Source organism: Pipistrellus hanaki (assembly GCF_964339955.1).
Source record: "Pipistrellus hanaki genome assembly, chromosome: 16".
Lineage (NCBI taxonomy): Eukaryota > Metazoa > Chordata > Mammalia > Chiroptera > Vespertilionidae > Pipistrellus > Pipistrellus hanaki.
This window is the reverse complement of record NC_140518.1, coordinates 37,737,184-37,764,754: the sequence shown is the minus strand read 5'-3', so window position 1 is coordinate 37,764,754 and position 27,571 is coordinate 37,737,184. Positions and strand designations below refer to the sequence as shown.

Below are 27,571 nucleotides of genomic sequence, written 5' to 3'. Positions count from 1 at the left end.
ACTCTACTTCTCAAGGACCCAGGTATCACAGTCCCAGCACTGGGCCACAATGGCAGCACTGACCTTCTCGGTGCTCCGACAGGCAAGGTTAAATTCCAAATGAGGATGGAGCCCACCTAGGCTGCAGAGGGGGCAGAGACTACCTGACTTGAGGGGAGGTGTCTCTGCTTACAGTTCCAAGATCCATTTACATTTATTTTCACCAGCTCTTTTTTTAATTGAATTTATTGGTTTACATTGGTCAATCAAATTATATAGGTTTCAAGTGTACAATTCTGTAATACTAGTACATCATCTGCACATTGCAGTGAGCACTCAAAATCCAAATCTAGTCTCCTGTCATCATTTATCCCTGTTTACCCTCTTCCATCTGCCCCCACTCCCCTTTCCCTCTGGTAATCACCACAGTGCTGACCGTGTTCATGAGGGTTTTTTCCTTACTCCTTTCACCAGTTCATTAGCTCTTGTTCCGATATCTTCCCCTCATTATTTTCTCAACTTAACTCATTACTTGCCTACCGGTGCTGATCTCTGCTCTGCTCTGATGACCCAAACTTAAAAGCTATTTCTTCTGGCCCTAATTGGTTTGGTTCTGTGGATAGAGTGTTGGCCTGCAGATTAAAAGGTTCTGGGTTTGGTTCCAGTCAAGGGCATGTATCTTGGTTGCAGGCACATGCCCAGTAGGAGGTGTGCTGGAGGCAGCTGATCAATGTTTCTCTCTCTTTGATGTTTATAGCTCTCTATCCCTCTCCCTTCCTCTCTGTAAAAAAATCAATAAAATATATTTAAAAAAAAAAAAAAAAAGCTATTCCTCCCAGAATGTTGTTGCTCATGCAGTCACACAACACAAGTTTTCTAAATGTTGGCATAATGGAGTGAAGGATTATTTCATCACATCTATACTAATAAAAGGGTAATATGCTAATTAGACCAGGAGACCTTTACGATATCCTTCCAGACAAAGCCATGGTGGCGGGGCCAAAGCAGAGGCAGTTAGGGGCAATCAGGTCAGGAGGGGAGGACAGTTGGGGTGAGCAGGCCATGGTGGGGGGGCAGTTGGGGGTGATCAGGCTGGCAAGGGGGAGAGGTTGAGGGTAAGAAGGCTGGCAGGCAGAGTGGTTAGGGGAGATCAGGCAGGCAGGCAGGTGAGCTGTTAGAAGCCAGAGGTCCCGAATTGTGAGAGGGATGCCCGACTGCCAGTGTGGGATCGGGCCTAAACTGGAAGTCAGACATCCCCCGAGGGGTCCCAGATTGGAAAGGGTGCAGGCCGGGCTGAGGGACAACCCTCCCACCCCCATGGACGAATTTCATGCACCAGTCAGCATAATGGCACCTGCTGTAAGACATTTATATTGTTAAATGTTTTATGGCTATTCCTGACAACAGGATTTCCCTGTGCTGTCTTTATTCCCAGTACTTCCCCTATTACCCTAACACACACACACACACACACACACACACACACACACCCACACACACACACACCCCATGTGGCTCAGGTCTCTCACTCTCTTTCTTTATTTCCAGTCACTCTCACAATGACTCCCTTCCCCCATTTCTATTTTAATTATCGTTGGAAAGCAAAAATTCTCCCATTTTATTTTAAAGAAGAATTCAAATAATTGGAGCATTTATTGTTTGAGCAGCACAAAGTAAAGGCAGAGAGTTTGGGAGATCATTAACAGGGTCAATTCTTTGCCACCACCTCTTTCCCAGAAGTTGTAAGTAAAAGAAGTAGATATAGATTCTTCCAATTGTTTAAGTGCCACCAACACTCTCATAGAAAAAGTGGTTACGTTCAGTTTTCTGGTGGAACAAAAATATAAAATACCTTTCATTTAATCCTTGCAAAAACTCAGTGAGGTAGCTCTCATTGTGCCACTTTTAAAAAATTATGTTTTATTTTTATTGTTGACATTATTACAGATGTTCTCCAATCCATCTCCCCGTTTGCCACTTTCCACCTAGATCCTGCCCTTCTCTCCCTCTGGCCCTCACCACACTGTTGTCTGTGCCCATGGGCTATGCGTATATATTCTTGGGCTATTCTCTTCACCTTTTTGCATCCTGTCCACCCCACCACCTCGCCTTTGGCATCTGTCAGTCTGTGCCATGTATAAATGTCTCTGGGTCTGTTTTGTTCATCAGTTTATTTTGTTCATTAGATTCCACATGTAAGTGAGACCAAATGGTATTTGTCTTTCTCTGACTGGCTTATTTTGTTTAGAATAATTCTCTCTAGGTCCATCCATGCTGTTGCAAAAGAGTTCCTTTCTTTTTACAGCCTCATAGTATTTCCATTATATAAACATAACACAGCTTTTTTATCCCCTCAACTACTAATAGGCACTTGTGTTGTTTCCAGATCTTGGCTTTTGTAAACAATGCTGCTATGAACATAGGGGTACATATATTGGTACATATATTCTTTCTGATTGGTGTTTTGGTATTCTTCGGATATATTCCCAAAAGTGGGATCACTGGATCAAAAGGCAGTTCTATTTAAAAAAATATATATTTTATTTTTACAGAGAGAAAGGGAAAAGGATAGAGAGTTAGAAACATCAATGAGAGAGAAACATCCATCAGCTGCTTCCTGCACTCTCCCTACTGGGGATGTGCCCACAACCAAAGTACATGCCCTTGACTGGAATCGAACTTGGGACCCTTGAGTCCGCAGGCCAATGCTCTATCCACTGAGCCAAACTGGTCAGGGCAAGGTAGTTCTATTTTTAACTTTTTGAGGAAAATTTATACTGTTTTCTCCAATGGCTGCACCAGTCTGCATTCCCACCAGCAGTGTACTGGGGTTCTCTTTTCTCCACATCTTCTCCAGCACTGTTTTAAAAAAATTATTTATTGACTAGAGGCCTGGTGCATGAATTCGTGCATGGGTGAAATCCTTTTGGGTAGCCTTCAGGGATTGGGCTGAAACCCGCAGTCCAATGCTGCTTGCAGCTTCTACCTGCCACTCCCACTCATCCTGGTCCCAGTATGCCTGCTGTGGGCTCACACCCAATCAGTCCTGATCAGGAGAGGCTTGTGCTGCCATAGCAGCACTCGCTAGCCATGAGCCCTGTGTCTGGCACCCTCCCAAGGGCCTGTAGGATCAGGCTGAAACCGGTCCATCCCCTTAGGGGACCCAGATTGTAAGAGGGTGCAGGCCAGGCTGAGGGACCCTGCCAGTGCACAACTGGGCTAGGGAGGGACAGCAGGAGTGCTCCAGGGCATGTCTGGCCAATCTCACTCAGTCCCAATCTGCCAGACCCCAGCAGCAAGCTAACCTACTCATTGGAGCATCTGCTCCCTTGTGGTCAGTGCATGTCATAGCGACCAGTTGAGCAGTCTTAGCATATAATTAGCATTTTATGCTTTGATTGGTTGTTCTGCTGTTCGTCTATTGCATATTACCCTTTAAAAATATTTTATTAATTTTTTACAGAGAGGAAGGGTGTAGGATAGAGAGTTAGAAACATCGATGAGAGAGAAATATTAATCAGCTGACTCCTGCACACCCCCCCTGGGGATGTGCCTGCAACCAAGGTACATGGCCTTGATTGAAATCAAACCTGGGACCCTTCAGTTCGCAGGCTGATGCTCTATCCACTGAGTCAAACTGGTTAGGGCATACCCTTTTATTATATAGGTCTAGAAGCCTGGTACATGAAATTCATGCACTTGGAGGAGGGTGTCCCTCTCCAATCTGGGACATCCCTCTCACAATCCAGGACTGCTGGCTCCCAACTGCTCACCTGCCTGACTGCCTGATCAGCCGTAACTGCTTCTGCCAGCCTGATCACCACCTAACCACTCCCCTGACAGCCTGACCAATGCATAACTGCTCCCCTGGCCCAGTTGTCCCCAACTGCCCTCCCCTGCTGGCATGGTTGCCCACAACTGCTCTCCCCAGCTGGCCATCTTGTGGCTGTGGGAGCCTCCATCTTTGAGGGTGAGGCAGTCAATTAGCATATTCCCTCCTTATTGGCTGTGGGTGCCTCCATCTTTGCAACAGTGTGAGGTCAATTAGCATATTCCCTCTTTGTTTGATAGGATGGTAGCCATTTTGGCAGGTGTGAGGTGATTTCTCATTATGGATTTAATATGGATCTTTCTGATGATTAGTGATGTTAGGCATTTTTTTTCATGTTTGTTGGCCATCTGTATGTCCTCTTTGGAAAAGTGTCCATTCAAGTCCTTTTCCCATTATCATTTTAATTAATATTGGATTAATGTTGAATTGTATAAGTTCTTTATATATTTTGGAAATTAACTCATCAGATATATCGTTGGTGGATATGTTTATGCATACAATGAGCTCCCTTTACATTTTGTTGATGATTTTTTGCTGTACCACTTCTTTTACCGTATATAAAGACATTCAGGTTCAAAGAGATAAAGAGATGTCCAAGTCATCTGAAATGCTGATGGATGATCCCGGAAAGAGTCAGGAACACTTGCTAATTCATATCCTAACCACCCATTCTCTATTGAGCTTTTGGGTGTTGGCTTCTGGCTTTAGTTTTCTACTGAACCTTCTCCTAAAGCTTCTTTATGGCATGTTGATTCTTAAATCCCAAAGTTGTTTTTCTCAGTGAGCATGGTTGTCAAAGCCTGTGTGGTTTTACATTTTGTCATTTAGCTGCTTTGTTGGCAGAAGTTCTGTTATAGTTCATTGACCTCTGGCCATTCTTCTGTTTTAAATAATTATAAGTGTGCAAATAACTATTTGCATCCCTGCTTTCAATTCTTTTGCTTTTATATCAGAAGCAGGATTACTGGATCATATCATAATTGATTTTTAATTTTAATTTTTAATTGATCATAATTCCACAGTGGCTTCACCATTTTATGTTCCCAGCAGCAGTGCACAAGGATTTTAATTCCTCCACATCCTTGTCAGTACTTGTTATTTTTTGTTTTACTGATAGTAGCCATCCTAAGGGATGTGAGATGACATCTCATTGTGGTTTTCATTTGTATTTTCCTAATGATCAGAGTTCCTTTTATAAATTTGACATTAATACCTTATTATATATATGACTAATACACATTTTCTCCCATTCTATTGATTGTCTCGTATAGAATGAGACAATTGCTAGTGACTTTGATGTACACAAGTTTTAAATTTTGATGTATTCAAGATTATTTAGTCAAATTGATGTTTTTTAAAAAATTTGTTACCTATACTTTTGGTATCATATCCAAGAAATAATTGCAAACCAGTGACAAAGTTTTTCCCTAAGTGTTTTATAGTTTTACCTCTTACATTTTGGCATTGATTCATTTTGAATCAATTTTGTATATGGTGTCTGGTGAGGGTCCAACTTCATTCTTTTACATGTGGGTATCAATTTTTCTAGACAGCACCATTTGTTGAAAGGACTGTCCTTTCCCCATTGAATGGTCTTGATGTCCTTGATGAAAATTGTTTGACCATCTGTATATACAAAGTTTTCTTCCTGAGCAATGTATTGTGCTCCATTGGGCTATACACTCAGTGGCCAGATTATTATGATCTCTGAACGCATAATAATCTGGCCACTCAGTGTATATCCTATATAATAAAAGATTAATATGCAAATTGTCCCTTGACCAGGAGTTTGACAAGCATGCAGGCTGGCCAACTGCCCATGTCCCCTGTTTCCTGGTCAGGCTGGCCGGACCCCACCCATGCACAAATTCAAGCACTTGAAGATGTATATATATCTCCTATTTAATAAAGAGGGAATATGCTAATTGACCCTCACAGCATTGCAAAGATGGTGGCACCCACAGCCAATAAGGAGGGAATATGCTAATTGACTGCCCTGTCCTCAAAGATGGTAGTGCCCAGACCCCTCAGTGCCCCAGCCACCTAGGGCTGGCCAGAGGCACAGGCAAGCCTTGGATGGTGGTTGCCCAGCTGCCCAGGGCCGGCCAAGGCTTAGGTAAGCAGGGCCGGCCGAGGCTTGTGCTGCCGACAGTGGCAGCAGCAGAGGTGTGATGAGATGTTGCCTTTCCCTGATTGCCAGATTGCCTCCTGCCCCTGAGGGCTCCCGGACTATGAGAGAGGGCAGGCCAGGCTGAGGTACCCTACCCTCCAGTGCATGAATTTTCATGCACTGGGCCTCATATATATATATATATATATATATATATATATATATATATATATATGTGTGTATGTGTGTGTTCAGAGGTCATAATAATCAGGCCACTCAGTGTATGTTTGTTTATATTTCAGTACCACACTGTTTAGACTACTGTAGTTTTGTAGCATTTTTTGTAATTACAAAATGTGGGTCCTCCAATTTTTTCTTTATATGATAATTTGGCTATTTGGGGTTCTTTTGCTATTCAGAAGATTTTTATGTTAATGTGGTCACATCTGTTTATGTTCTCCTAGCCTTAGGAGATGTATCTGCAAACGTATTGCTATGAGAGATTTCTGAGATTTTTCTGCCTATGGTTTCTTCCAGCATTTTTATAGTTTCATGATTTACATTTAAGTCTTTATCCATTTTCAGTTTATTCTTGTATATGGTGTAAGCTGGTCTTGTTTTGTTTTTTTTTGCCAACACCCTTTATTGAAGAGATTGTCTTGGACTCTGTATAATATTTTTTATTTCAGACAATGTATTCTTTATTTCTTGTTGATCCCTTATTATTTCTAGTTGATCCCTTATTATTTCTAGTTGATCCCTTTCATATCCTCATAGGTCTTATTGACGTTTTCTAGGAAATTCTTGAAAAACCTTATAAGTGTGGTTTTGAACTCTATATCCAGTCGCTTTTTGTCCTCCATTTCTTTCATTTGTGATCTGTTTCCTTGTCTCGGCATTTTCGCAGCTTCCCTGAGTTGGTACCCTTAAAAGTCTCTGTGTTCAGCTTGGATGGGGCGGAGTTTCAGGGTGGAGCCTACAGCCTTGGCTTCCCTTAGCCCTGCCCTATGAGGCTCCTGAGTCTCAGTGTTCCTCAGGGTCCTTCGGTACTCTCTGCAAGCACCTCTGAGAGAAAGGCGCCCTCGAGTTTCGCCTGCTACCAAACAGTCTAGGCTCTCTCCAATGAGCCTGAAACTGGGGTTCAATTCAGTTGGAAGTGGGGTTGGAAGTGGGGTTCAGAGCAGTCTGGAGCTTTTGTCTCCTTCCTGCTAGGGCAATCCAGCGGCACAGTCAACCGCCCGCTCCCCTGGGTTTCTGCCTTACAGCCAGGCTCCCTCTGTATGAGCCTGGGTCCCCGGGGTCTGGCCTAGAACTGGGGTTCAGTGTAGTCGGAACTGGGGCTCAGCACAGTCCGGAGCTTTTGTCTCCTTCCCAGTAGGGCAATCTAGCACCAGAGTCAACGGTCCGTCCTCTGCGCGTAATGTGTGCGCCACCGGGGGCTCTGCCTTTCGCTGCTCCCCTGAGATTCCGCCTTACAGCCCAGGCTCCCTCTGTATGAGCCTGGGTCCCCAGGGTCTGGCCTAGAACTGGGGTTCAGTGCTGTCAGATCTGGGGTTTATCACAGTCTGGAGCTTTAATCTCCTTCCCGCTAGGGAACGCCAGCCAGGCACTCAGCCTCCCCCTCCTCTCCGGCTCCGTCCTCTCTGCGTGCGAGCAACTTGTCTCTGTACCTTGGGCTTTTACAGCTCCTCTGAGTTTCTTCCTGGTTTTCTCTTTCCTTCTCATTGTAGAATTTCCAGTTAGCCAACTTTCCTGTAGTTCTGGGTAATGTCCATTTTGTATTTTAGTTGTATTTTATTGAAATTGTTGTGTGAGGCTGCAGTTAGGTGTTACCTATGCCTCCATCTTGGATTCTCCCCATTGTCAAATATTTATTGAGCATAATGGCTTGGGTTGATTTCTGGAATCTACTTTGTTTCATTGATCTATATGCCTGTTCTTGTGCCAGTACCAGGCTGTTTTGATTACAGTAGCTTTGTAGTATAACTTGATATCCAGTATTATGATTCCCCCAACTTTGTTCTTGTTTCTCAAGATTGCTGCTGCTATTTGGAGTCTTTTGTTTTTTTTGTTTCATATATATTTTTGGAGTATTTTTTCTAGATCTGTGAAATATGCTGTTGGTATTTTAATAGAGATTTCATTGAATCTATAAGTTACTTTGGGTAGTATGGAAATTTTAATGATGTTAATTTTTTCAATCCATGAACATGGTGTATTCTTCCATTTGTTTATATCTTCCTTTATCTCTTTTTTCAATGCCCTGTGGATTTCTGAGTACAAGCCTTTTACCTCCTTGGTTAAGTTTATTCCTCAGTTGTTTCTTCTTTTCTTCTTCTTCTTCTTCTTCTTCTTCTTCTTCTTCTTCTTCTTCTTCTTCTTCTTCTCCTTCTTCTTCTTCTCCTCTTCCTCCTCCTCCTCCTTTTCCTCCTCCTCCTCCTCCTCCTCCTCCTCCTCCTCCTCCTTCTTTTATTTTGCAATAGTAAATGGGATTGTTTGTTTAGGTTCTCTTTCTGAGAATTCATTATTGGTGGGAGGATCCAAGATGGCTGCTCGGGTATACACCTAGCCGCAGCAGCTCACAACAATTTCAAGGGAATACAACTAAAATGTAGAGTGGACATTGCCCAGAGCTACAGGTAGTCGACTGACTGAAAACTCTACAATAGGAAGGAGGGAGAAAACCAGAAGGAAAATCAGAGGAGCTGAAAAAAAGCCTAAGGTACGGAGACATGCTGCGCGCTCGCACACACGCGCGCGCGGAGAGGTCGCAGCCGGAGAGGAGGAGAGGGCTGGGTGCTGCCCGGCGTTCCCTAGCAGGAAGGAAATAGAACCCCCAGCCTGGGCTGAACCCCCGAACCGGCAGCGCTGAGCCCCAAGTTATGTGCCAGACCCTGGGGACCCAGGCTCCGGCAGGGGGAGACAATCCCGGGGGACGGCGAAATGCGGGGCCCCCGGAGTCGCGCGCACATGGCGCGCAGAGGACTGAATGTTGACTCTGATGCTGGATTACCCTAGCCGGAAGAAACAAAGCCTCCGGTGGCAGCTCTGAGCCTCAGTCCAGACCGCCCCGAACTCCAGGTCTGGGCCAGTCCCTGGGGACCCAAGCTCGGGCAGGGGGAGACGGAGCTGTGAGGTGGAGTCCTGGGAGTGCGGCGAAAGGCCGAGCCCCCGGAGTCGCGCACACTGTGCGCAGAGGACAGTCTGTTGACTCTGATTCTGGACTCCCCTAGTGGGAGGGAGAAAGAAAGCTCCAGACTGGAGGAACGCCACGAGGAGCAGGAGCCCCTGCCGGACACCAGCCAGCCGGGCGCGGCAAGGAGCCGGGCGACGGGGCCCCCAGTGGGGGGGGTGCCCCTGAGCCTTCAACTGCTGAGCGCCGGCAACGGAGCCAAGGATGGGGGCTGCTTCCTGGGCGGCGCCGACCCCAGCAACAGGCTGGAGCAGCGCGGGAGCCCGCGGAGAACAAAGGGGTGCCACAGGCCAACCTGCTGAGCTCCCAGGACAAGGAGGAAGAAACCAAAGAAGTTCTCAATGTGAAGAAATCAAGTGAGAGCAAATGATAGTAAAATTACTTAAGAAAGAATACAAAGAAGATCTTGAAAAATCAAAGACTAAGTCAGAACTCAACGCACCAGCCAACATTGCAACATAAATGCATTTTGTTTTTTTTTTAAAAAAGAAAAAAAAAAAGAGAGAAAAAAGGGACAGAATGTTGGAACAGCGGCGACCAGGCCTAGAGTGGCCAGGCACAAGGCAGTGGCAGCTGGGCCCGGAGCAGCAGTGGCCAGGCCCCAGAGCAGCAGCAGCCAGAACAAGAGCATCAACGGCCAGCACTGGAGCAGCCAGACCTGGGGCAGTGGCAGCTAGGCCTGAGGCAGAGGCGGCCAAGCCCAGGGTGGCCAGTCCAGGAACACCCAGACACGGAGTGGCTGGGCCCGGAGAAGCCCAGCCCAGAGTAGCTGGGTTGGGAGGAGCCAGGCCCAGAACAGCAGTAGCCAAGCACGGAGCATCCAGGCTGGGAGCGGCCAGGCTCGGAGCAGCCAGGTCGGGTGCGGCCAGGCCCGGAGCAGCGGCGGCCAGGCTGGGAGCGGCCAGGCCCGGAGCAGCTGGGTCTGGTGTGGCCAGGCCTGGAACAGCGGCTGCCAGGCTAGGAGCGGCCAGGCCTGGAGCAGCAGCTGCCAGGCTGGGAGCAGCCAGGTCCGGAGCAGCCGGGTCTGGTGTGGCCAGGCCCGGAGCAGCGGCTGCCAGGCTGGGAGTGGCCAGGCCCAGAGCAACAGCTGCCAGGCTGGGAGCGGCCAGGCCCGGAGCAGCCGGGTCTGGTGCGACCAGGCCCGGAGCAGCGACTGCCAGGCTGGGAGCGGCCAGGCCCGGAGCAGCCGGGTCTGGTGCGACCAGGCCCGGAGCAGCGGCTGCCAGGCTGGGAGCGGCCAGGCCCGGAGCAGCCGGGACTGGTGTGACCAGGCCCGGAGCAGCGACTGCCAGGCTGGGAGCGGCCAGGTCTGGAGCAGCCGGGTCTGGTGCGGCCAGGCCAGGAGCAGCGGCTGCCAGGCTGGGAGTGGCCAGGCCCGGAGCAGCCGGGTCTGGTGCGGCCAGGCCAGGAGCAGTGGCTGCCAGGCTGGGAGCGGCCAGGCCCGGAGCAGCAGCTGCCAGGCTGGGAGCGGCCAGGCCCGGAGCAGCCGGGTCGGGTGTGGCCAGGCCCGGAGCAGCGGCTGCCAGGCTGGGAGCGGCCAGGCCCGGAGCAGCGGCTGACAGGCTGGGAGCGGCCAGGCCCGGAGCAGCCGGGACGGGAGCAACCGGTCCCAGAGCAGCCGGGTCGGGTGCGGCCAGGCCTGTAGCAGCAACAGCCAAGTCCAGAGCAACTAGGTCGGGAGCGGCAGTGACCAGACCCAGAGCAGCTGGTTGTGGAACGAACCAGAGCAACAGAGGCCAGGCCCGGAGCAGCCAGGCCCGAAACAGCTCGCTCCTCGCCTGTACCTGCCCACGGCTGCCTCTCAGACATGGCTGGAAACTTTTGCGGGAACTTGAGGGTCTGCTGAATCAAGTGATGAAGGCTTAGATCTGGATGTGTTGAGTTAGTATAGCGCTGGGGTGTTGATCTGTGAGTGCCTTGGGTGGGGCCTGGATGAGGCTGGTTGACCTATTTGAAAATGTCTTTTGTGTGAAGTGTATCATTGGGCATGTGGAGGTATTATTGATATGAGAAAATGCTAAGTAACAGATTTACTATCTGAAAAGGGATTTACTATCGGGGAAAGGGAGGGAGGAAGAGACTGAACATAAACTGTGCACCTATGGATGAGGACAATGGGGGATGGGGAGGGGGCAGAGGGTGGGGTGGGAACCTGGTGGAGGGGGAAGAAATGAGGAACCTTTGTAATAATATGAACAATAAAGATTGATTAAAAAAAAAGAAAAAAAAAGAATTCATTATTGGTGAATCAACTGCCATTGATTTCTGCATATTAATTTTGTATCTTGTTGCATTGCCAAATTTATTTGTTAAATCTAGTAGTTTTTGGTAGAATCTTTAGAGTTTTCTATGTATAATATCATGTTGTCCGTGGGTAATGAGAGTTTTACTTCCTCTTTTCCAATTTGGATTTCTTTGATGCCTTTTATTTCTTCTTCTTCGATTGCTGTGACTAGGACTTCCAGTGCTATGTTGAATAAGAGTGCTATCCTATATAATAAAAGCCAAATATGCTAAGTGTCTGGTCTTCCAGTTAGCCATTCAACCAATCAAAGTGTAAATATGCTAATGGTATGCTAAGGCTGCTCAGCTGCTTGCTATGATATGCACTGACCACCAAGAGACAGAGGCTTCGATAGGTATTATAGATTAGCTTGCTGCTGGGGTCTGGCTGATAGGGACTGATTGAGATGGGCTGGATGTGCCCTGGAGCCCTCCCGTGGTACTTCCCTGGCTGGCCAACCTCCTACAATACATCCCTCCCAAACCCTGATCGTGCACCAGTGGGATCCGTTGGCCTGACTTGTGCCCTCTTGCAATCTTGGGGACCCCTTGGGGGATGTTAGAGAGCCAGTTTTGGCCTGATCCCACAGGCAAGGCCTCGGGATCCCATTGGTGCACAAATTTGTGCACAAGGCCTCTAGTATTAAGTATAAAGCTGTAAGCTGCCAGGCTGGGAGCGGCCGGGCCCGGAGCAGCTGGGTTGGGTGTGGCCAGGCCCGGAGCAGCAGCAGCCAAGCCTGGAGCAACAGGTCGGGAGTGGCAGTGGCCAGACCCGGAGCAGCTGGTTGTGGAACGGACCAGAGCAACAGAGGCCAGGCCCGGAGCAGCCAGGCCCAGAACAGCTCGCTCCTCGCCTGCCCCTGCCCCAAGGCTGCCTCTCAGACATGGCTGGAAACTTTTGCAGGAACTTGAGGGTCTGCTGAATCAAATGATGAAGGCTTAGATCTGGATGTGTTGAGTTAGTATAGCGCTGGGGTGTTGATCTGTGAGTGCCTTGTGTGGGGCCTGGATGAGGTTGGTTGACCTATTTGGAAATGTCTTTTGTGTGAAGTGTATCTTTGGGCATGTGGAGGTATTATTGATATGAGAAAATGCTAAGTAACTGATTTACTATCTGAAAAGGGATTTACTATCGGGGAAAGGGAGGGAGGAAGAGACTGAACATAAACTGTGCACCTATGGATGAGGACAATGGGGGAGCGGAAGGGGACCGAGGGTGGGGTGGGAACCTGGTGGAGGGGGTAAGAAATGAGGAACCTTTGTAATAATATGAACAATAAAGATTGATTTTTAAAAAAAAGTATAAAGCTGTAGCAGTTGTGTGAGTGTGGTTATAACTACTGGACATCTGAGAACTAATTCATTCATAGATGGCAACTTAATCAATGTCAGTGTTATAGATTAATGGGAGGGATGAGTTTTTCAATGAACAGTGCTGTGATGAATTATTATCTAGAGCAGAAAAGACATATAGAATTGACTTCTATCTTCCACTGTATTAAAAAATTAGCTACACTATTAAACACATTTTTAAATCACTTACATCAATGATAATACAATGTCATTATATAATGATTTTTTAATTTTTTAAATTGATTTCAGAGAAGAAGGAAGAGGGAGAGAGAGAGATAGATAGAAAGAATCATCAATGATGAGAATCATAGATTAGCTGCCTCATATAAGCGCCCCCATTGGTAATCAAGCCTGCAACCCAGGCATATGCCCTTGACTGGAATTGAACCCAGGACCCTTCAGTCCACAGGCCAAACCACCTAGGGCCATAATGATTTATTGATAAATGAAGAAGGCAAAATTTCCAGAGGAAGGAAAACATGATGTGGGAAGATATTTGAGTTCTCTAAGGGAGTTGGTTTCAAGTTAAAGATCATCCTATTAGGGAACAGAAAGTAAGGATAATGCTTCATGCTAGTGAGATATTTAGGTAGGGACCTCAAGAGGACAAATAGAACTGTAGCAACTCGACCCATGGAAACAGTAAAAATCAGGTGGAAAATATTAACTGTGGTGGTGGCCTCAAGTATTGAATGATTTAGGTTCAAATAGTGATGCTGTTCTCTATGAGGCTGGGTTTCAGGTGTTCATAGGGTAGTTCTAGCTGCTCATTCCGGGCCACGATTTCCTTTTCCAGGTTGTCCAAATCTGTCTGAAACTGCCTTAAAACAGCCTTGGGCTCAGGACCTGAGAAATACTCTTCTTTGTGATGCCCCAGTGGTACCTGAAGCAGAAAGAAAGGACCAATCATCTTCTAGTTCTAAGAAAAAGGGACCCAAACTCCTGTTTTTCATCCTAAAGTCTCTTTGTCAGTTATCAGTCCCCTCAGAATTCCAGAGGGCCCCTCTCACCATGTCTGGATGTGGACAGCTAAGGAGCCATGCGGAAGCCATTTGAAGACTGGTCTGCCAGACATTAGGTAGTGAGCCCATCACTGTGTCCATTGTGATATCTTCCTTGGTGGTGGGTGGGGGCATCCGCATTGAGCTTGGGGCATTAGGGACCCAGAAATACCAGTCCAACTAGAAAAAGAAGAATCTGGAGTCACTCAGAAACTTTGATTCAGGACCCTGGACCCCAACTCTGTTCCTCAAGTGTCCCCTAGACCAGACACTTCCTCTCACAGACCCAGGCTCTTAGTTGTCCAGACCTGGCTCTGGTTGATTGCTGCATGCTGGGCAGTGCATGTGAAGATACACATGGTAAGGAAATGGCAGAGCTGAGCTTGAGACTGGAAGGACACAGGGAAACCTAGAGAAAAGAACAAAGCTTTAGACATGGCAGTACCAAAGGAGATAAGGAAATAAATGCTGATATCTTGGCATGTCTATATGTTAGAATTAGTGAGTGTTCATTCATTCATTTATTTAAAAAGTCATGAACTATTATGTACCAGAAATTATATGCCCATCAATATTATATAGGCACTGGGAATATGTTGGTGGACAAAACAGACGGTAATAGGGAATAATAATAATAATAATAAACAGAATAACTAAGTCAAATTACATGCAGTTTGTTAGATAGTGACCCTATATAATAAAAGGTTAATATGCAAATTGACAGAACAGTGGAACGACCAGTCACTATGACACACACTGACCACAAGAGGGCAGACGCTCAAGGTAGCAGCTTTCCCTTGGTGGTCAGCATGCTCCCACAGGGGGAGCACCTCTCAGCCAGAAGCTGTGCTCACAACTGGTGAGCCCAGTGGCAGTGGCAGGAACCTCTACCACTGCCATGGCAGCGCTAAGGATGTCCAACTGATGGCTTTGGCCCGCTTCCATAGTTGGACATCCTAAGGCTCCCGAACTGTGAGAGGGTGCAGGCCTAGCTGAGGGACCACCCTCTCCCCGCCCCCTCTCCCCAGTGCACAGATTTCGTGCACTGGGCCTCTAGTAAGAATATAAGTAAGTTAAGGAAAAGAGATATGAGATGTAAAGAGGGGTAGTTAATAATTTAGTCAAAAGACCAGTCCTTGCTTTGCTGCTGACTAACTCATTACCTTGGACTGACTGTTTAGCTTCTCTGAGCTTCTGTTTATTTTACTATGAAAATAGAGATAATAATAGTTACCTTATAAAGGGACGGTTCATGCAAAAGCCCCTCAGTCCATTGTAGGTATGTTTGTTTATAAGGTGGGGAGTGGGTAGGGCCAAGAGGCTGGTTGGTCAAATATCCAGTGTTCAAAAGTGTTAAAAGCAACAGGAGAGAGGTAGACACCCCAAAATAAAATGGTACAGGCTCCACACAAAGGAGGATATCCATGTGGCTACTAAACCTAGGACAAGTTCCTCGGTTCTACCAGTCACTGGGAGAATACAACTTAAACTCATAATATGAAAACATAACATATTAACAATATGACCAAAGTATTTTTCAAATATTTGAGAAGATACTGACTATACCTCATACTCTGTGGAAGATGAGTAAATGTATACAAGCACACTGGAAAACTGTCAGAAACCACTAAAGCTGAACATACACATATCCTATGGCCATCAATGTCACTTCTAGATACACACCCGACAGAACTGTACACACAACATTGTTCACAGCAGCAATGACATTAATAGCCTCGAAATGGAAACAAACCAAGTGCCCATCAATGGGAGAAAGGAAAAAAATAAAGTCCACCATATTCACAAAATGGAATAATATACAATGAGAACAATGAAATACATGCTACATTTTGTAACAGCATGGGTAATTTTCAAACATATTTTGAGACAGTATTGAGTGCATTTTTGTGTTTTCATTTGTGTAAAGTTCAAACAGGTAAAACTAACCTGCACAGTATGTAGTGGTTACCTTTGGATGGGCAAGGGGTTTCTTGGGAGCTGTTTGTTTGTTCTTTGATAGATATGTCACCTTACTAAAAGTTCAAGTTGTAGGCCAATGATTTATAACATTAATTTTTCTTTAGGTTTATTTTATTTTAATACAATTTTCACTCCCCCCCAAAACAGTTAAGAAAGCTGAGGTTGCTCTCCTATTTTCAGAAAGTAGTTTCAGGTATCTGGGCTATAATGCAGAATAAAAGAGAAGTCATAGACTGGTGTTGGTGCTGAAACAGCATCAATTCACTGTCTCATCCACTCAATTTACAGTTGAGATGCTGCTTAGGGCGTTTAAGGACCTGCTCACCTATTACACTTGCTGATTAAACTGGGAAGATAAGTTTTTGGAGTGTGGCATATGATTATAATATTTTTACACTAGAGGCCTGGTGCATAAAATTTGTGCACTGGGATGGGGATCCCTCAGCCTGGCCTGCGCCCTCGCACAGTTCAGGAGCCATCAGTCAAACATCCTTACTGCTGCTGTGAGCCTGGGTGTGGTGGCACTGTTCAACGAAAAGCTGGCTCACTGCTCCTTAGTGCTGTCCCTGCTCCCGCCCACTGGTAGGGGGGTGGTGATTGGGGGCCTGGACTGTTGGGGGAAGGCCCCCGTGGGAGGTTGAGGTGCCTTGCTCCCACCCTGTCCCACCTCTGTGGAGGTGCCGGGACTGCACCGCTTCTCTCCCACCACCTCTTCTGAGGGGCAGCACCAGGACCTCCATGGCTGGCCTGGCGGTGCAGGCTTGCTGGCCCTGCCCCCCCGTCCACTGGCTGTTCTGGTAGGTTGTTCCACTGTGCGGTTTATTTAGCATATTAGCTCTTTATTATAAAGGATTGATTGCTTTACACATGTTTCTACTTTTCACATTCAATATTTCATTTGGGACAAGAGTTATATTCACTTCAGAGAAAGGATATTAAAAGTCAAAGAGATTAAATGGCTTTCTCAAGGCATAGGTCTAGGAAGAGAATATCTTAATGCATGCCTTTAATGAGAGTGATGAGAGAATGATGGCACAAAGAACCATGAAAGCTGAGGGAGAATGGTGTGGGTGCAAGTGGTTAAAGCTCACAGCTAAATAAGTATTAAAAGTGCTCTGATGTGGATATTTCATGGGGAGAAGCATGAAAGAGAAAATGAGAAGGGTCTCTTGGATCATGTGGAACCTGGTGGACAGAACTGAGACATACTACAGAGATTTTGGTCATAAAGGGCTTTTGAGGTGTTCTTGGATGAATGGGAAAGGTATAGCTCCATATACTTTGAGATATGACTCCACTCCCTGGTATGGATGTGGCTTAATGAAGTGTGTGTTCTCAGGGCCTGATTATAAGTAATAGCTCTTAGCTGTTGGTTACAGTTATCACACGGAGGGTGAAGGGATTCAAGGTATTGGTGTGAAGAGTGAAGGGGGAAAGAGCTAAAACATGATTCAAAACAGTTCCAGCTAGCCTATGTGTACTAGAGAGAGGAATATGAATCCAGGAAGAGCTCAAGAAAGGCCATTTCTTTTTTATGGATAAAAAATGGGGTAGCAGAGCCCAGCTAACATGGCTCAGTGGTTGAGCATCTACCTATAAACCTGGTCATGGCTAGATTCTTCTGTTCAGGGTATCTGTAGGGTTGCCGGCTTGATCCCCACAGTGAGGCATGCTGGAAGTAGCCGATCAATGATTCTTTCTCATAATATTTCTATCTCTCTCTCCCTCACCCTTCTTCTCTTCAAATCAAAGAATATTTTTTTTTAATGGGGTAGGGGACTTGAAGGTAGTTCACTGGTGAGGAGAGCACTTTTGCCTAAGAAACTTGAGTCCCAAGGATCATGGTACTAAGTTTGAATTTAAGTTAAAATATATACAGTATTGAGTCTACATTTATAAATGGCCCTGTACTATGGCAGGCAGGATGTCTGGATCCTCTGAGAGTGTCAGGCAGTAGCAAGAAGGAAAGGGGAGTAAAGCTAGAGTGGGATTTCATGGGCTTTGGTGGGAATAATCTCCCTATTCTAGCCTTAAGTAGGATAATAGATAATAATTAGAAGAGAACCTGGCAGGACCTGGGCAGATTCCCTATTAACTATGATTCTGGCCTTATTAGTCCCTATCGCAGGTTAGGGGCATCTAAGAAGAGGCATGGGGTCTCTGAAGAGAACAGTCCTTGGGTTTCTAGAATTGTCCTGAGACTTAGGAAGTGGGAATGAGAATAAGATGCTCCATGTGTGGAGGGTCAGGGCTGATGAGGGGTTGGGGTCATGGTCCCAGAAGGGCAAGGCTGAAAAGGGCCTCTGGTCAGAGGGTTTAAGGTGCTCCCTTCTCTGGGGAGGGATCTTACCTCGGTCCTGGGCCTGGCACAGCCCCACCTCAGTGATCTCCCGACACCAGGCCTGCAGCTCAGGGTCCCCTCTCACGACGTCATCCCCGTGGTAGAAGAGGTGCACGATCCCCTCCACGTACCTGCCCAGAAAAGGGAGCTGAGTTCCTTGAGAGGAGAAAGCTCTAGTCTCTGGCTGCTCCTCCTTTTCTGTGGTCTCTATCCAGCTGATTCTCACTCTACCCGGGAACAGATCTGACAAGATTTGACTTTTGGGACATTCTGGAGCTCTTTCTACACATTAGTTTAGAAAAGAAGGAAATGTGTGGCATTACTTTTAATAATTCTGCCTGGTCAATGTACCTCAGTGATTGAGTGTGGACCTATGAACCAGGAGGTTACAGTTCAATTTCCAGTTGTGGCATGTGTCTGGGTTGCTGGTCAGATTCCCAGGAGGGGCCAGCAGGCAGCAGCCAATCAATGATTCTCTCATCACTGATTTTTTTTCTTTTAATCTCTCTCCCTCTCCCTTCCCCTCTGAAATCAGCACAAATATATTAAACTAGAAGCCTGGTACACAAATTCGTGCACAGGTGTGGTCCCTCGGCCTGGCCAGGAATCAGGGCCGATTGAGGCTGAGTCAGCCAGGGGAAGGGTCCATGGGAGGCTGGCCGGCTGGCTGGGGGGAGGAACCACGGGACATCAGAGGGCTGGCCACCCCCTCCATTGGGCTGATTGGAGAGGGCAGCCAGCTGTGGGGAGAAACCAGAGGACATTGGCCAGATGCAGAAGGTTGGCTGTGGGAGTGCACTGACCACCAGGGGCTGCTCCTGCATTGAGTGTCTGTCCCCTGATGGTCAGTGCATATCATAGCAACTAGTCAACTGGTCATTTGGTTGTAACAGTCACTTAGGCTTTTATATATATAGATAATAAAGAAAAAGAAATCCAAACATACGATTTATAGTCACTCTTCATAACAAAATCCCTGATTCCACCAGATCCCATAGTTTCACTCACCCACACAAATCTACTTACTTACACTGTTTATTTCAACCTTCCCATCCTCAGACCCTACCCACCATCTCTTCACTGTTCCTTATCTCTTCTCAATTGACTCCTTTGCTTCTCCTTTCTGGACTTTCTTCTTTCATATTCCTTTGGCCTCATGGTGATCTCAGGTTAAAGCCCCATTCTCACTGTTCCCAATGACCTTTTATTTCTCCAACTCTCACCCACCGGGCAGTGATCTCCCAGAGCCGTAAAGCATCATGGGCATAGAGGGCACTTGGGATTCCCAGCAGGCCCCGGTCAGCCAGATCGTCAGGAGGACAGAGGGAGCGGTAGGTCAGCTGAGTCATGGCCCGACGGAGCACCTGTATATGACCTCCTCCACCTGTGCTCCATCCCTGTGACAATAGAAATGAGGGGTTCTGAAGGGACTAATAGAACTAGAAAACATGGCATAGTATGTAAAGTGGAGAGATGTGGCCTTTTCAGATTCAATGACATTGGTATGAAGAGGCAAGGCTCCTGGGTTAAAGGGTCAGGACAGTCACACAGGTGGCCCCAGAATGCTGAAAGTGACAGGAGGTGATGCAGACTTGGGTGATTGGGTCGCCCTACAATCCATCTCCTTACCTTATCAAATATACCTCCATCTGAGATGAGTTGGTTCCGTGCCCTGGTGTTGATGTCCATGGTGTAGCGGGTGTGTGGGATCAGGAGCTGGATGGAGAAGGGTGGAGGGGTGGTTTATGGAGGACATGCTTGGATCCTTCTTTATTAGTGAGCAGCACTCAGCATGTGGCTTTTTCTCCCTCATCTCTTGATGCTTTCCTACCTGCTGGTGCCTTTGCCAGGTAGTCTCCTCCCTCTCTGATCTCTTAGTCTTATATTCTCCCATTGCTCTGTGAGTTGAGCTTTGGAGTCTGACTGACCTGGACTTTAATATACACTTCACCACTTACTTTGAAACTTGACCAAGATTATAAACCCTCTAAGCATCTATCCCTTTATCTCTTTGCAAGGGATGACAATAGGGTATCATTAAGGGTGCTGTGATGATCTTTATATGTATAACATATGTGTAATGTATGAGAGTGTTCAGAACATTGCCTATCACACAGACATCTTTTAGTAGCAGCTCTTTTTTTAAAATATATTTTTATTGATTTTTTAATAGAGAGGAAGGGAAAGGGAGAGAGAGTTAGAAACATTAATGAGAGAGAAACATCAATCAGCTGCCTCCTGCACACCACCTACTGGGGATGTGCCTGCAACCAAGGTACATGCCCTTGACCGGAATCGAACCTGGGACCCTTCAGTCCACAGGCCGACGCTCTATCCACTGAGCCAAACCCGTCAGGGCTTAGTAGCAACTCTTATCATCACCTTTATTATTCCCACCTTGAGTATATTTTTCCTTTGAGAATTAGTCCTTTAATTTTTTATATTTTAAAATAAATTTTCTAGCATGCATATCTATACAGTTTAAACTAGCCTATCTATTAATTTTCAAAGCTGCTCATCCAACCTCTAGTTGTTTTAGTATGCATTTTTAAAATTTCAGGGTTGAGTTGGGTAGGGTACTTTCAGTCAGAATTAAAGGAACCTTATTGATATATAGCAGAGGGGCTATTGTCAAATCTCCTCCCTCACTGTTAGTTAGGGCCCTCTCTCCTGCTTTCCCTTTTCCCTGAAAAAAGGCCATCTGATCCTCATGTGCATTTCCTTTTGTCTTAGACATTTTTTTCTTCATCCACTGATGGAGTCATGCAATATTGTTATTTATGTGAGTTGGTGATGCTGCAGAGAGGGAAGGACCTGATCCAACTGATATCATTGGTACCAACATAACAAAGCAACTCACATTGGTCTGAAACCCCAGAAAGACCACTAAAGATGCTGAGGGTCATAGGAAACCCCAAGTCTACATGAGGAGGGAAGAAACCAGAAGACAAAGAACTATTCATAATGGCAAGAACTACTATTTTTTTTTTTTTTTGTTGAATTTTGCCTGTGTCATGCTGTTCTATTATCCCACATCAACTCCATGATGGAGTGCCTATTATTCCCATTTAGAGATGAGGACCCTGAGTGCACATCTGGTGAGAACTGAGGCCAGGATTCAGGATGCAAACACCAGCAGTCTGAATGCACAGCCTGCACAGGTAACCTTTATGAAGGGGGCAGGCCTAGCCCTCCTGGTGGCCTGATAACAACTCAGCTGTTTGCTGTGGGATGAAGTTGTTATGGAGAGGGGAGACAGATATAGAGGAGGCTGTGGAAGAGGGGTTTTGAAATGTAAAAGTTGGTTCAAGATATAGAGCAAATGGTGATGAAAAAGCATCATAAAGTCAATTAACTCCAACATCAAGGAATTCTGTTAAGGTCTATTTTGTCTGTGCTACCCCTGGACCCAAAGGGGTCATTGCTACCAATGGACAGGTTTGGAGATGAAGGTTGGGACTCCTGGAAGAAACACAATTCAGATGTTCTACCCAGCATGCACGCACATATCTTGCCACCACTTCCAACTCCATGTACCTAAAACCGAACATATCATCTTTGACTTCAAAATGAGCTTCTGCTGAATGTATTGTTTCTGACAATTGTTCTGGTTCATAAGTTTGTGTCATTTTGCTCCTGCTGCTAATGTCATCAAGATTTCAAAAATGTTTTTAAAGGAAACACATGGCTAATTTTGCTGCCTTCTGCTTAGCAATAGATTCTAGACTCACTGTTTTATAAAATTATTGTATTTCTGGATCAGCACAACTGTATCGACTGGGTGGGCTCCTAGTTGTTGCAGCAGCTCAGACCTCTGAGCTTTCTCTTCAGTCATGTACTCAGCATGCTGCAACTACTATTTCCTCTCATCACAAGGTCTTTACATTTTCCTTTCCATTACTCTAACTACCATGTCATGCACCTCTGTCATTGGTCAGTAAAATAACCTTTGGGACTGGTCTTTTATCCCTTTGACCTTCTACTTAATGAATCCTAAATTGTGGTGGAATATTCTCCAAAAAAATATAGTGTTTATTGCTTTCTGTCTTTATTTCTGCTTTATATTCAGGTTTTGCTCTCTAGCTATTTTTTTATGTGTAGCATTTGTCTTGCCAGTTATATGCTAGCTCTGTGAAAGCAGAGCAATAAGTTTTGTTTATTAAATTACATTCCTGCTCTACAGCAGACTCTGCTGGAGAATATCAAGCTGCCTTATAATAAGTGCTCAATATATGCTAAGTAACTTGATTTAATACAATGGATGGCATCTCTCTGTATTATTTCTTCAAACTGTATAAGAATCTATGATTATCTCAAAGTAAAATAATTTAGACATTAGAAATAAAGCCACAAGGGCAAGATCCTGTCACAATGATTTCCTTTTTTTCTGTTCACAAATTGCTATAAAGATTTTTTATTACAATAATATGGACACTCATTCAATTAGAAGAAGCTTTGTTAATTTCCTCCCAAACAGGTGGCTGATGCTTTTTAAATCCTAGAGAGGAGACATGGAAGATAGAGGATGTACCTTGAAGACAGGGTGCAGTTCTGGGAGGCACCTCATGGTGGCCACAGCGATGACCTCACCCAGCAGATGAATGTTCATCAAGTGATACTTGAGTTCATGAACGTGGAAATCTGAACTTCGGACCCACATCTTTGCCAGGAGCCAGGCAAGTGGAGGATCTGAGGGCAGGAACAGTGGTGGGGTGGGGCAGCTGGGGCTGGGAAGCTGGATCTGAAACAAAGAGAAACTTTGCATTCATTGGCTTCATCCTATGTTAGAAACTATGCTTATTATTCTGGGGGAAACACTGGTGACTAAGATTACTCTCTCCCAGGGATTATAATATAGTTGGAGGAATGAAGGCCCTTCTACTCATCCTCTCAAGTGCTGTGGGGAAGTGTCAGTGCCATGATGGTCAAGGTTCAAAGCAGGAGGAATTGGAAAGAGAGAATGCAGTATGATTGAGAGAAACTTGATGAGGGTGAGAGCTAGGATGGTAGAATAGGAATGAGAAGCTGGACATGTGAGATATCTGACAGTTCTTATTAATGATGAGAACAGTAAGAGTGAAAACACATTATAACCAAGGGAGAAAAGATGTCTAAGAAAGAAGGAATATTTCATAGATTTATAGGTCAGAAAGAGATTAAATAACCGTAAGGTAAGAAGCAAACGAGACCATTATGACTCACAAAAATGCAATTTCACGTGAGTAGTGAGTAGGCTGTAAGGTAGAAAGGAGATATTGGATACAAGGACAGGTGTCACTGAATGAGGCCGTGGTGGGTGACAGAGCCTGCTGTCTTTGTCCGCTGGCAGAGGTTGGGGATGAACACAGAGCAGTGTTGGGCAGAGGTTTCTGAGGACACCTCACCTGGATGACCATGGGGAGCAGCTTCCCACTGGGCTCCATCTTCAGCATGACAAGGGGGGAAGACAGGTACTGCTTCTCTCCTTGAATCACGTTGGCTGGAATTCCATCCAGTAGGATGCAGTCAGCCTCAAACAGGGAACCATTCTAAAGAAAGAGGAATGAATCCAGAGTTAGAGTTGAAAGCACACATCCACAGGTCCAAGGCAAAGGGGAAGAAATGTAAAGACATCCACTCTTGCCATTATCCCCTATCAGTATCTGAGTCCCAGTGGCAGAAGTGAAGGAAGCACCAGAGCATCAAGTTCAAGTTCTTGTATTTTACTGAAAGGTCTAGACCCCATGAAAGGAGGCAGGAGGCTTCCTTAGAGACATGCTTGTCTGTGTCAGAGGCAGTTTTAGGACTAAGTATGCCCATTGATTCTGTCCCACAGGTATGCCCAGCTCTCCCCTGGTCAGGCTGCCCAAGCTCCTTTCCCCACCATCTCCTAATGGTCAGCTTTATTGGCAGAATCCAGCTTCAATGCTTTCCCTACATTTTTACCTCTAGGTTTTCCCAGCAGAGGACTCTACACCCAGGGACAGTGGGTTACCACAGCCTCTCTTTCCAGACTCAACTTTGGTGCCTCCCCTTCACCACCCCACAGACAGGGAGAAGACAATCGGGGGCTGGAGGCTGTACCTGGAGTTCTTTCTCCAGCTGGGCCTGAAGCTCCTCCATCCCTGAGGGCAGCACCAGCCTGGAGGGCAGAGAGGTGGAGCGTCTCAGCAGCATGGGGTTGGCGCCATTGAGGAACTGGTAGCCAAAAAGCTCATCTTCCTGCCAGCGCTGGTGAACCTTCTCTGTGGGGTCAGAGTGGAGGTTAGAAGGAGGATATTCACCAAAACCTGATATTCCTCTCTGTTAGGCTCTATTATAGGGCTTTAGTCACATGACTCCTCCATACCCAGCCCACATGTTTTCATTTATGAGGCCTTTGTGAGATCCCCAGCTCTCAAATTATTTTTTTGGCAAGAAGTTTGGAGACTATGCAATGTGACACATACCTCATTAATAGGGTCATCAAGGGGTTATGGGGACCTGGACAAACAACTGACCAGCCAGGGCAGTCTTTTGTCCCCAGAAGATCTGGTCAAAGTCTTCCAGGCGTTTCCAGGGGCTTGGGAAGGTGTAAACATATTTGAGGACCATCTCCATAAGCCTAAAGCAGATACCAAGGATGAAACCATCAATTTACCAAATCTTGTTTCTGGATCTACCAGCCCCACTCCACTCTGACCATTTCCTCACCCTTCAATCACTGTCCATTCATAGTGAAGCCTCTTCTGCTCATGGAACCTCATATTTGAAGGCAGATCATCTATAGTGTCTGCAGCAATTGTCATGGGTAACCCTTCCTTCCAGGTGGCCCAGCTAAGATATGGGGACAAAGGTTAATGGAGGGGGTAGAAGTCATTGATGGAGGAAGTTGTCAGAGAAGGGGTACAGCTGGGAGGTTTCTAATAGGGTGGTCACCAGTAGATTTTCTGTCTTTCCTCCAGTTCCTTTTCTCGATGCTTCTGGAAGACATCCAAGGTATTGTTTCCTGCCAGGCGGGCTGTGGAGACATCAAAGCAATTCTCCTCAATGGTTTCTCCAATCTCATAGTATGTCCTGACTCCTTCCAGTGTTCTGTTTATTTTTATTTTTAAATTGTTGACAGTATTATAGATATCCCTCAATTATTCCCTCCATTCTATCCCCCTCTCTGCCCCCACCCCACTTGAGGCCTTCACCACACTATTGGCTGTATCCATAGTTATGCATGTATGTATATAAGTTCTTTTGTTTTAATCTTTTCCCATCTCCATTCACTCAACACCCCACCTCTGAGTATGTCAGTCTGCTCCATGTTTCTATATCTCTGGATCGATTTTGTTCATCAGTTTATTGTGTTCATTAGATTCCACTTATAAGTGAGATCATGTGATACTTGTCTTTCTCCAACTGTGATACTTATTCTTTCACTCAGAACAATATTCTTTAGGTCAATCCATGCTGTTGTTTGGGTAAGAAATCCTTCTTGTTTATAGCTGCAAACTATTCTGTTGTGTAAATATACCACAGCTTTTTCATCCACTCATCTAATGATGGACACTTGATCTGTTTCCAGATCTTAGGCATTATAAATAATGTTGTAATGAACATAGGGGTGCATATATTCTTTCTGATTGGTGTGTAGAGCTTCTTAGGATATATTTCTGGAAGTGGGATCACAGTCTCCTATTTCTTAACTGCATGTCAACATATTCTTTTTTTTTTTTTTTTTCCCCTCTCTGGCTCTGCTTAGTCCCCTAGTCATTCATCTTTTTTCACTCCCTTTTCTTAATTTCACCAATCTTCAATTTCATATTTTTCCTGAGAGGAAAATTTAATTTATTTTGTCACCCTATTGTAAACCTTAACTAAAATTTTCCTATCTACTGATTTTCTTCATCACAGGGCTATAAATTTCTCAATCAGCTGAAATGTCCACACTTATCCTACACCAACCCATATTCCTTTGTTAATTTCCCTTGTCCTGGCCCTTCCCTGTCCACACCTTAAGCTGTTCTCCAAAATGACATATTTCAAGTTAGGCACACTTACATCCTCTGACCTCAACCTACTTCCACAGTCACCTGTTCCCTGGGATAAGATATTCTCTATGTGCCAAACCAAATAGTGGATCCATATTGCTACTTTATCTGGCTTCATCTCACCTGTCCTAGACTGCACATAGTTTATAGTTGGTTACCTGGCTTAATCCTGCCCTCATCTGTACCTATACTTACTTGTGCCTCAAAGATATTTAGTTTAAGCTTCCATTCTTACCTGTCATTTTCCTAAATTGTCTCTCGTACTTATTTCCTAAGGTAGCAGATTCTCTCTTTGCTGTCCTCACTCATCCCCACCCTAGTCAGAGTGCTTCCTGCTCTCACAGTTTTCTTTCATGAAAACATGGAACTCAACTCTTCACAAACCAATTCTCCACATCATATCATTTATTTGCTCCCCTTCCCTGCCTCCTCTCAGGGGTCCCTGTGCTAGCCTTACCTGTCCCTGCTCGAACTTGTTCCCAGTCACACGGAGATCTCCTTTCCTCTTTACTTTGGCTCTTCTGCTTCCCAGCATGGCTTCACTTCCCTTTCCCTCTGCTCACCTTTTGGGAGGTGGGATCTACACATCACTCATTTCTCTGTCCAGTGGCATTTCCAGCCTTTGTAATTCCATGTATAACTTTTCTCTATTTTCTATCTTGTCCACCTTTAACCTGCTGAGCATGCACTATTTCAACCCCTAGGACCTTCCTCAATGCTATCCCCTATCTTTCTCTTCCCTGTACACCCTAAGCCCTGCACCCACTTCCCCGAGGTGGTCCTTACCAGTGCCCTCGGGCAGGGTCAGCAGGCCCTCGCCCTGCACCCAGCGGTAGCAGGGGAAGGCGGCCTCCTCCAAGGCTCCTGGGCCCTGCACGGTGATGCGGTCGCAGAACCAGGCGTCGTCCACCAGGGAGTGGTGTTTGCGCAACTTCACGAACTGCAGTGGCCCCAAGTCCTGGGGAATGTCCTGCTCAAACTCCTCCACCTGTGGGGACCAGAACCTGGTAGACCTGGAACTCGGGGTGAGGCCTGAGTGTTTTTTATTGAGGACTGAGCATCATCACCTACCCAGTCCATAAACTGAGCTCTCCCCGCACTCACTCTCTCAGAGGACCTTCCCTTTGACCACTGATCCCAGAGTGATACTGGATCACTTAGGGAGGTAGTGGAGGCTGAGTGGACCACAGTCTCGGACAGGGAGAGACGGGTTGAGCTCAACTGGGCTCTGGCTCTGAATCTCTAACCCACCTAGCTCCTGGGGTCCCTTCTCACTGGCAGTTCCAGCACGAATGCCCATCACTGGCTCCTAGCCTCCAGCGTCCTGCCCGCCCTCATGCATTGAGCCCCTCTTTCCTGCCCACCTGGCCCCGCGCTGGCCTCAGCTGCAGCTCCAGCTCTGCCTCCCCTCGCTCCCCCACCAGCCACAGCTGCACGCGGTTGAAAGACCCAGAGAAGGGCCAGGCCCCGGTGGCCACGCGGATGCGGTAGTGGCCCAT

At 46.1% G+C, this 27,571-nt stretch overlaps 1 protein-coding gene across 1 annotated transcript; it reads right to left on the bottom strand.

Moving 5' to 3' along the window:
- Positions 1–13,453: 13,453 nt before the first annotated feature.
- Positions 13,454–27,571, bottom strand: LOC311611267 (polyunsaturated fatty acid lipoxygenase ALOX12-like; the record flags this gene model as incomplete). The annotated part of the gene is made up of 14 exons (XM_084863290.1): positions 13,454–13,633; positions 13,761–13,931; positions 14,060–14,160; positions 18,082–18,203; positions 19,300–19,469; positions 19,702–19,788; positions 22,604–22,813; positions 23,457–23,600; positions 24,136–24,296; positions 24,552–24,655; positions 24,745–24,867; positions 24,970–25,051; positions 26,859–27,060; positions 27,437–27,571. The coding sequence occupies 14 exons, from the start codon at positions 27,569–27,571 to the stop codon at positions 13,454–13,456; spliced, it is 1,992 nt and encodes a 663-aa protein (XP_084719416.1).